This window comes from Zingiber officinale, chromosome 7B (genome assembly GCF_018446385.1).
Source record: "Zingiber officinale cultivar Zhangliang chromosome 7B, Zo_v1.1, whole genome shotgun sequence".
NCBI classification, from domain to species: domain Eukaryota; kingdom Viridiplantae; phylum Streptophyta; class Magnoliopsida; order Zingiberales; family Zingiberaceae; genus Zingiber; species Zingiber officinale.
The window spans coordinates 117,365,212-117,375,047 of NC_055999.1; the positions used below are offsets into that span (position 1 = coordinate 117,365,212).

The 9,836-nt window shown below is 39.1% G+C and overlaps 1 protein-coding gene across 1 annotated transcript; it reads left to right on the plus strand.

The window, feature by feature from the left end:
- The first annotated feature begins 3,735 nt into the window (after positions 1 to 3,735).
- LOC122004731 (receptor-like protein EIX1) lies at positions 3,736 to 6,712 on the plus strand. The gene is made up of 2 exons (XM_042559572.1): positions 3,736 to 4,678; positions 5,790 to 6,712. Exons 1-2 carry the CDS (start codon positions 3,736 to 3,738, stop codon positions 6,710 to 6,712), a joined length of 1,866 nt encoding a protein of 621 aa, XP_042415506.1.
- Positions 6,713 to 9,836: the final 3,124 nt, after the last annotated feature.

Below are 9,836 nucleotides of genomic sequence, written 5' to 3' on the forward strand. Positions count from 1 at the left end.
TCGGCTTTGATATCACTTGTAAGACCGTTGCGGCCAGCTAGAAGGGGGGGGGGGGGGGGGGATAACCTATAAACACAAAAACAACAACCCTTCTTGAACTCGTAAACTAATACTTGCATAAGATGAATTAAACAGATAAACAAGGCAGAAAATAAAAGGCAAACAGAGATTTAATTGGTTACAACCGGGGAGGTTGTTAATCCAAAGAAGATGAAGCACTAGTATCTCCTTCAGGCGGAGAAGCCTTTTACAGCAATGAAGCGCACAACTAAAGAAACTAAACAGAGAAAGCGTACAAGTGTTGAAAGAATTGCTTGAGTTCTGATTGTTGAAAAGTTTTTGGACCAAAGCTATATTTATAGCCTTGGTCGGGGCACCCTGGGGGATAAAACTTTATCCCCCAACGTTCAGATCGAGTCAAAACTCGATCTGGTCAAAAGTCAAGGTTCGGGCGCCCAGAAGGGTTCCGGGTGCCCGGGCTAGTCCGAGCGCCCCGGACTGTTCCGGGCACCCCGTACCCCGAAGTAAACTTTGGTTCACTTTTTCGGTCTGGGTCCTCTGCTTCGGCTCTGCTCACCTCGGTCCGGGTCTTTAACTTCGGATCCGCTCGCTTGGGTGATCTCTGCCATCCAGAAAAGGGCTCACCCGAACCCAAGTTCCAGTCTTCTCGAGCGGGCTTCCGCTCCGACTTCTCGTCCCTCGGAATCGCCGCGTGCTTCCTTCTCATCCGCCAGTGTACTCATCCGCTGTCTTTGTCCCTCGGTCGCACCCCGTGCCGACCTTCTCGTTAGCTGTGTCTCTTGCTCCCTGAGCAATCTTCTACTCTGGCTTCTCGTACCTCGGAACCACCGTACGCTTCCTTCTCATCCACTGGTGTACTCTTCCGCAACACCTCGTCTCTCGGACGCACTGCGTGCCGTCCTTCTCGCTAGCTGTGTCTTCCGCTCGACTACCTGTGCTCCTAAGCTCCTGCACACTTAGACACAAGGTTAGAAACACACAGGACCTAACTTAACTTGTTGATCACACCAAAACAACCTTGAGGTTCCAACAGGTAAAATGTTGTCTAGATAATGGTTTGGTGAATTTATCAGCAATTTGATCTTCTGTAGTGACGTAAGAAACCAAAAGTTGTCGAGTCGCCACACGTTCGCGAACAAAATAAAAAGCAATCTCCACGTGCTTGGTACGATCATGAAAGACTAGATTTGCCGCAAGATAAGTTGCTCCTATAGTATCACACCAGATTTTGGGCGTAGCGGGTGGAGAAAAATGTAATTCCAAAAGAAGAGATTGTATCCAAATAATTTTGGAAGTCGCATTAGTGATAGTTTTGTATTCAACTTCAGTGCTAGAGTGAGAGACTGTAGATTGCTTCTTTGAGAGCCAAGAATAAGATTTTGTCCAAAAAATATTGCATATCCACAATCGAACGTCTGTCTTCAGGAGATTCAGCACAATCTGCATCACTATAGGCATTTAACTTTAGTGTGGACTGACGATATAAAAGAAAACCATGTAAAATCGTGCCTTTAACATAATGAAGAATTCTCTTAACACCTTCCCAATGGTACTCAGTTGGAAAATATATAAATTGACAGACACGATTAATTGCGAAAGTAATGTCAGGTCGTATAATTGTGAAATATTGTATGACACCAATAATACTTCGGTAGATCTGGGGGTCAACCTTTAAAGGAGAGGAAGAAGGAGTATTAAATCCTTTTTCAATGATTATTGTGGAGATAGGACACGCACCATCCATTTTACCTTGTTGAAGTTGTATATGTACAGCTTGTTGAAGTTGTATATATACTTTGAACAGTTGATCTTGTCCGAAATCTGAGTCAAACGAAGGTCGGATGAGCTGTCGTTGGCGTTGATAGGGAGGCGACTATGATGCTATTATCGTATATGCTTCCAAAAGTGAACCCCCATGTGGCGCTGACGGACGACGATGACTGAGCCGGTGGTACTTGCGCTCTGCGCACACTCAGACAATCACACGAAACGTTAGAGGCCAGAAATGTGGGAAAAAGTCCCCGGAGCATGCCCTCCGACGCTCAAGTCAGGTACTTTTTCCTAGAAGAACAGTGTGCGAGAAAAAAGAAAAGTAGATGACCAGTGCGAATGTACGAGAGAGCGTACCTGCGTAAGGGAGAGGACTTCCCTTTTTATACGACAGTGCGTACATTTTGGAGACTGACCAATGTCAGAGAATGTCGGGTGTCAGGGTCTACCTAGTGATGGAGGACGCGTGGCATCCTCTTATAGACTGGAGGATGGTTTCATTTGCAGCTGACTGCAAACCATTGGAATATTCTCTAACATACAGCAGTTATTCTTTGACTGACGGTTACGATTCCCTAATCATGTTGTCGCGTAGCACCTTCTGTCATGCCCGAGTATGACTAAGGCAGCTCGGGATGACCTGTTGAAGTCTGATGAAAAGGCTTGATGGAAAGACGGGCTATGACAAGAGTTCTCTCTTCCCCGTTGTATCGATTCAGATCCGACTGGGAGTAACAAGTTTGTATATGCAGACTAGGTTGAAGAAACCTGACCGGTAGGGACAGGTCAGGTTTTACCCCGATTATGCCTCATGTTGCAGATCTAGACTCCTGATCTATATATAAGCCCCCGACCTGACCTTATGCGTCTGACAACATCCGACGATCCTACCCCTTCTTTCTCCATCTCTTGACTGTCACGTCCCCTTGACTTCTGACTGTCAGGTCCTCTTTACTTATGGCTATCACGTCCCTTTGACTTTTGACTGTCACGTCCCCTTGATTTCTGACTGTCACATCCTCTTAATTTCTGACTACCACGTCCCCTTGACTTCCGACGATCAGACTACTCTACTATTATGCACTGTATCAATAGTCAAAGATCAACGATCCTAACTATTTGATTTAGATGTATTGACAATAAGTAAAGTTAAAATACAACAAAAATACAGACTATATTTCATGGTAATATAAAGTTATCAAATGCCGCTGGATTTGTAATGGTGTAAATTACAATTGCAAAGATATATAGAACAACTTTTGATTTGAAATAAGTGCACTTTGAATTTTGTAATCCTAGTGAATTTTCAAAATGTTGAAACTCTTTAGATACGAGAATGGGACTCCAAATTTGGAGTCCACTTTTTTCTTTGGCAACAAACACATGCTGTGAAGTTTCACATGGACGAACTGCTCTGGCAGGGAACTTGAGCACTTAAAAGAGGAGAATTAGATCGTCCATATATAAAGTCATCATCTGCACCGTCCAACGTTATCTCCTCCTTCACTCTGCTAATCGACTGACTTCTGCAAGAACAATCATGGTGTGTCTCGCAACTAATAGCTGAGTGTCTATCCTTCCCCATATGTTATTCAATTGTCCAAGATTAATAATTATATGTGATTTATCTTTATCATGTTAACACTACTTGACGTGATACTGGTGCGAACAATCGCTTATTGTCGTGAATGTGTGAATGAATGATTAGCAAAAGTCCACTTTTTTTGCTAGTCAATGTTGCGTCTCATGGATGAATGAATAAATGAATAATGAGCAAAAGTCCACTTTTTTCATGAGCGGCGGGAAAAGGTATCGCAATTTCCACACTACAAGAAAACGATCGATCGATCTATTGGTATGACCACTCGCTAGCTATAAATAGACATTGCCTTGCCTTTGGGCTGCTGTAAAATTAATAAGAATCCACCAATTAAATTAAAGAGTATGGCAACGGCCTGGAGACGAAGCACACTCTGTTTCCGTGAACCATGGCCACCGCACCACCCCCAGCACTACCGCAGCTGCTACTATCTTCGTCTTGTCTTGCTCATCAGCCTCGCCATCCTTCTTATGGAGGTAGCTGGAGTAGAAGGGAGAGTGAGCAGCAAGGGGTGCTTGGACAGGGAGAGGGATGCTCTCTTGCTTTACAAAGCCGCCATCAAAGATCCTTCCGGCCGCTTGTCTTCATGGCGTGCCCAAGTGGACTGCTGCGCTTGGACTGGCGTAGTCTGTCACAACACAACGGGCAGCGTGCGAGTGGCGGAGCTCAACCTTGAAAATCCAAATGCCTACCAAGACGATAATTGGTGGGAGACGGCTTTGAGGGGTGAGCTGCTGCATCCTTCATTATTGTCTTTAACTCACTTGCGAAACTTAAGTCTCAGCTGCAATGACTTCGAGGGCACCCAAATTCCACCTCTCGTTGGTTCTCTTCACAAACTCAGGTATCTTGATCTTTCTGACTCCAACTTCAGTGGAACCATTCCCCCTCATCTCGGAAACTTAACTAATCTTCGTTATCTTGTTCTCTATGCCTATCATTATCGTTATTCTGCTACAATTTTCCACAGCCTAGACTGGCTCTCCCGCCTTTCTTCTTTGATTTATCTGGACATGTCTGCTTTGGATCTCAGCGCTGTCTCCCATAATTGGCTTTCAGCAGTCAACATGTTACCTTCCCTGCAACAATTATATTTATATGATTGTAAAATTAGCAATATCCCTCTTTCTCTCAACTTCCATCTCAATCTCACTTCTCTCGCAACTCTTCATCTTGGTAGAAACAATTTCAACTCTTCTTTTCCTAACTGGTTGTGGAATCTCACAAGCCTCTCGTCTCTTCAACTTTATTACTCAAATATTCGAGGAATGTTGCCTAACGAAATTGGTAACTTAATTAGCCTCACAGATCTTTTTCTTTCTTGGAATTTGCTCTCTGGTCCCCTACCTGATACGTTATGGAAATTGAAGCATCTAACATACCTCCACCTGAGCTCTAATTTCCTTGGAAATTCTTTACCAATGGGGATTATGAATCTATCAAGCTTATCAACACTGTACCTTGATAATTGTTCACTAATTGGTCCAATACCCAGTGAATTAGGAAATTTAACTACTTTAAATACATTATCTCTTGAATCCAATTTACTTTCTGGATTAATACCACAAGAGATTGGGAAACTAGTCAACTTAGAGTATCTTGACCTCTCTATTAATTCCTTTGAGGGTGATATTACTGAGTTTCATCTTTCCAACCTGACCGAACTATACAACTTGCTCTTGTCTGATAACCACTTTCTCACCATAGCAATAGACCACAATTGGATCCCTCCTTTTCAATTATATATAATTAGCCTTGGTTCCTGTAAGTTAGGTCCTAGATTTCCTACTTGGCTTCGTTCACAACAATCTATCGACACTATGCAATTGTACAATACAAGTATAGAGGGCAACTTACCTGAATGGTTTTGGAACTCTTTTTCCATCAGTGGATTTTTAGATCTCTCCCACAATAAAATTAGTGGTACTTTGCCAATATCCCTAGAGAGCTTGACTGAATTATATTATTTAAATTTTGGTTCGAATTTACTAGAAGGTCCAATTCCTCATTTGCCACCCAACATAATGTTGCTAGATCTATCTGATAATGCATTTTTAGGGTCGTTACCACCAACATTATTCACACCACAATTAGAATATTTAATTCTCTCACATAATTATATTAATGGAAGCATACCATCTAATATTTGTAATTTTCATACATTTCGACATCTCAACTTATCAAACAATCAAATATTTGGAGAAATTCCCCAGTGTTGGCAGAAGGATTCATTACTTCTATATATTAATTTGGGAAACAATATGCTCTTTGGAGAAATTCCAAGTTCTCTTGGCAACTTAATGAAACTTGAGTTCCTGCACTTGAATAATAACAATTTAAAGGGGCATCTTCCATCATCATTGCAAAGTTGCACTCGGCTATTGATTGTTGATTTCAGTGAATAAATTCTCTGGAAATATACCTTTGTGGATTGGGCAAAGTTGGCAACGGTTGCGTATTCTTCGATTGTCCTCAAATATGCTCAATGGCAACATTGATTCACAACTTGGGTATTTGAGGGATCTACAAATCATCGACTTTGCAAATAACAAATTATCGGGGACAATACCACATTCTTTTGGAAATTTCAGCACAATGATTTCGACATCAGTTGAACTACTTCCTTCTTTTAATGTACCAATCGAAATACTAGAAGCAACCAACATTTATAGCGGAAGTGAAAGCATTACTTTAGTCACAAAAGGAGACCAACTTATGTTTTCATCTATTCTTTATCTTGTGAAGAGTATAGATCTTTCAAACAATGAATTGACATATGAGATTCCCGAAGAATTAGGATATCTTGTTGGACTCCACACTTTAAATTTATCAAGAAACTACTTCAAAGGTAAAATACCAGATAGCATCGGCAAAATGAGTTCATTGGAAACTTTGGATTTGTCCTTCAATAATTTATCAGGGATTATTCCTCAAAGCTTATCACAACTAAATGCTTTGAGTCATTTGAATTTGTCTTATAACAACCTATCTGGAAGCATTCCCTATGGGAATCAACTTCAAACATTGGATGATGCATCTATTTATATTGGTAATCCTTTTCTTTGTGGAGACTTAGTAAACAAGAGTTGCTTTCATGGGAACCACACCAATGCAAAAAGCGAGGAAAATGTAATATTATCGCCAATGTTATCAATCTATCTCAGTAGTACACTTGGATATTTAGTTGGATTGTGGAGTGTGTTTGTCCTTCTACTATTCAAGAAAAGATGGAGGTACTCTTACTTTCAGAAGGTAGATGAAATTTATGATAAAGTTTATGTGGCAATCAAGATAAGATTGAATAGAGCAGTGAATGAATAAAATTTTTTTAGAAAAAAAATAAAGTTTATGATGATTGTAACTTTTCATATTAGAATTGTGAGCTTTCATTGTAAGCATGGTACTTTTAAGAATCATATCCTTGTGATATTTTGCAAATGAAACAATGTTATGATTGCGCTTTTAGTGTAATCTATGACACAAAAAATGCATTTATTTTGTTTCCATTTTATGAAAATTATTATAATTCTCTGTACAATGCGGTAATATGAATTCCTAATACTAGATCAAAATGAGATTATAAATTACTCATCCAAGTGTGGTTAAGATTATGATGGTTTACTTGCACATTGTGTTAATCTTCCAGTAGTTGATAGATTTATTGATTATTATCATGACAAAATTTTATAAAAAATTATAAAAACTATTGTGACTAAATTAATAGAACTAGAGTAAAAAAATAATTTTATAAAAATATAAATGTGAAATATGATTTACCAAATTTCAGAAGTTGAAATGATCAACTAAAAAACTATAAGGGTAAAATAAAACTTTCTTCCTAATAAATTCACCGTATCAACAAATTTTAAAAAAAAAAAATAAGAAAATGAATTTGTACGGGTTTTTAATAACTTGCTTGTTATAAATTTCACTAAAAAAAAACTTGATTTAGGGGCGAAAAAATTTCGTCCCAAATCTATAACAAATTTAGCGACAAAATAAAAAATCGTCGCTAATTAATTAACAACGAAATTAGCAACGAAAGAGTTTCATCACAAATTAACAACAAATAATATTTTATCGCCGAATTCGTTGCCAATTAGTGACGAAATTCAATATTCGTTACAAACTCTACGATGAATTCCATATTCGATGCAAACTATGTGACAAATTCCGAATTTGTCACAAAAGTTTGTGACATATAAGGAATTGATGCAGCCAATTCTGAATATCAAATACACGGATTCGTTGTAAATTGGTAAAAAAGATAAAAATAAATAAATAAATAAATGTTATGAAATAATAGTCAGATAGATACATTTCTCTTGATTGTATTCATGCCATCAAACATAAATTTGACACAATATATATAAGTGATTTTTTTAACACGGGTGTGTTTGAAAATTTTAATTTTTGTTAAAAAAAACACCGATTTTAATATATTGGGTCAAATTGATGTTTGAGGATATTTTTATAATCATGAAAACTAGATGCACATAGGAACTGGTTTCATGTCATTTCAAGCTTTCAAGGTCCATATGACTATTATTTTGGACACATTTATTTTTATTTTTTTTTTATTTTTTTTTATCAATCTGTGACAAATTCATGGATTCATCACCTAAGACTCTAAAAAAATCTCAAGTCACCTGATTCCCCCTACCCTATCCCTTTTTCTTTACCTCAGAGGCAGCGACAATGGCGGCGATTTCTCTCTTACGGTGATGATCTCCGGCTAGTAAGCTCCCTCTATCTCTCCTTACCCTTTTCTCTCCTCTACGATTGGTAATTAGCCTTGGCTGGCTACGGGCAGCTATGGTTGGCCTTGACTAGCTGCAGGTGGCTGCAGCTAGCCTTGGTTAGCCACGACCGACCTTGGCTATCTTTGGCCGGCAGTGGCCGGTCTTTGTTGTCCTTGGCCGGTCGCGACTGACCTTGGTCGGAAATGAGGGATCTTAGTCTTCTTATAGTAATAATTTGGATTTATGGAGAGAGGTGAGTGGGGGACTAAAAGGAGGAGGAAGGATATTCAGAATGAGTTCTTTGAGCATAACCCAATAAGTTACTCGTACATCTTTTTCCACCCCACCAGAAGTAACGACACAAATACATAATTTGACTGAAGAGGTTATCCATTTAAAGGGAATAATATTGCAAATAGATCTGGAAATGAGAGAAATGCACCGACAACATGACCTTATTATGCGACATCTGTAGTTAGGCTCCACACCAATTCAGATTCCTCTCGGTTCTGATGATGATTGAGTTGGATTAAGTCACACGTGAGAGGGAGTGAATCACGTGGTTTTCAAAAACTTATTTTTTTTCTTTTTGAAATCAAAGTATACTTAGCAGAAATTAAGAAAAAGAACACTAGAAAGCACGACCGATTTTCCTTTGTTCGGGGCCTTCGGCGACTCCTACTCCAAGACCAAGGTCCCGCGGATCTATCGATAGGTAATCCACTAAAATACCTCTTTCGATACCTCCAGAAAAGGGAATCGAGTACAAAGAATGTTCGACAAGTGTAAGAAACTACACTTCCCTTTTTCAATAATTAAATACAAAAATTAACTTTGTTACCGACACGTAGGGATCAAATTGAAAGTGCATGTGTGTTAGTGTCGGTTTGCCAACCGTGATCAGAAGTTCTCAGAGCAGTCGTCGAGCGTAGCAGCTTCGCAGCAAAGTCGTAGTAGGAAGTCAGAGCAGTCGGAACCTCGAATTGACGCGTAGTAGTAGCTCGTATAGTAGTTGTTATGATCAGAACCTTAATCGAGACTGGCTTAGCTTATAAAGGTCATGGAAGGCACTTTTCATAGGCATTGAAGGCGCCTTCGACGTGAGAAATATGATCTCGACTTCGCTGCGCCTTATTTGTGACGATGTCCAAATTTTATACTTTGGAAGGCGCCTTCAAGTAGGTTTGTCGTCACGGAGGTTTGTCGTTTCTTTCTCTTCATCAGATTTTCGATTCTTTATCTTCGCCGGTATTGATCTATCGCCGATTCATCAGATCTTGCATGTTACAACAAAGATTCATATAGAAAATAAGAATAGTAGGAGAGTAAAAGTCATTCTTGGTATAGATGAAGAATCGAAGATGTATGATTCTATTCCACAGCCCGATTAATTGGAAGAAAGATGGAATATCACAACTTAATATCATGTGTACTGAACACAAAACACGAACAATGAAATGCTCAATTTTAAACGGATAGTTCACTGAATCTTTGTTTCATTAGTTCATCTTTTTTAAAAATCTTATCTAATAATCTCAACCATCCATTATAGCATTTTTTTCATCTCTACCACACTAGCTTCTACATGATAGTCTCCAGTAGCCCAAACCTCTTATCCATCGAGACATGGAGTATCCATGGTACCACAATCTTATAAATTTTTTAAGCATAAAAGGTACAGCACAATCAGACAAGCCTCTAAA

Bases quoted from the DNA above. Each gene is read 5' to 3' on its own strand.
- LOC122004731 (XM_042559572.1), top strand. From the start codon at position 3,736: ATGGCAACGGCCTGGAGACGAAGCACACTCTGTTTCCGTGAACCATGG. The intron at 4,679-5,789 runs GTAACTTAATTA...TGTTGATTTCAG, and splicing joins AATGTTGCCTAACGAAATTG to TGAATAAATTCTCTGGAAAT.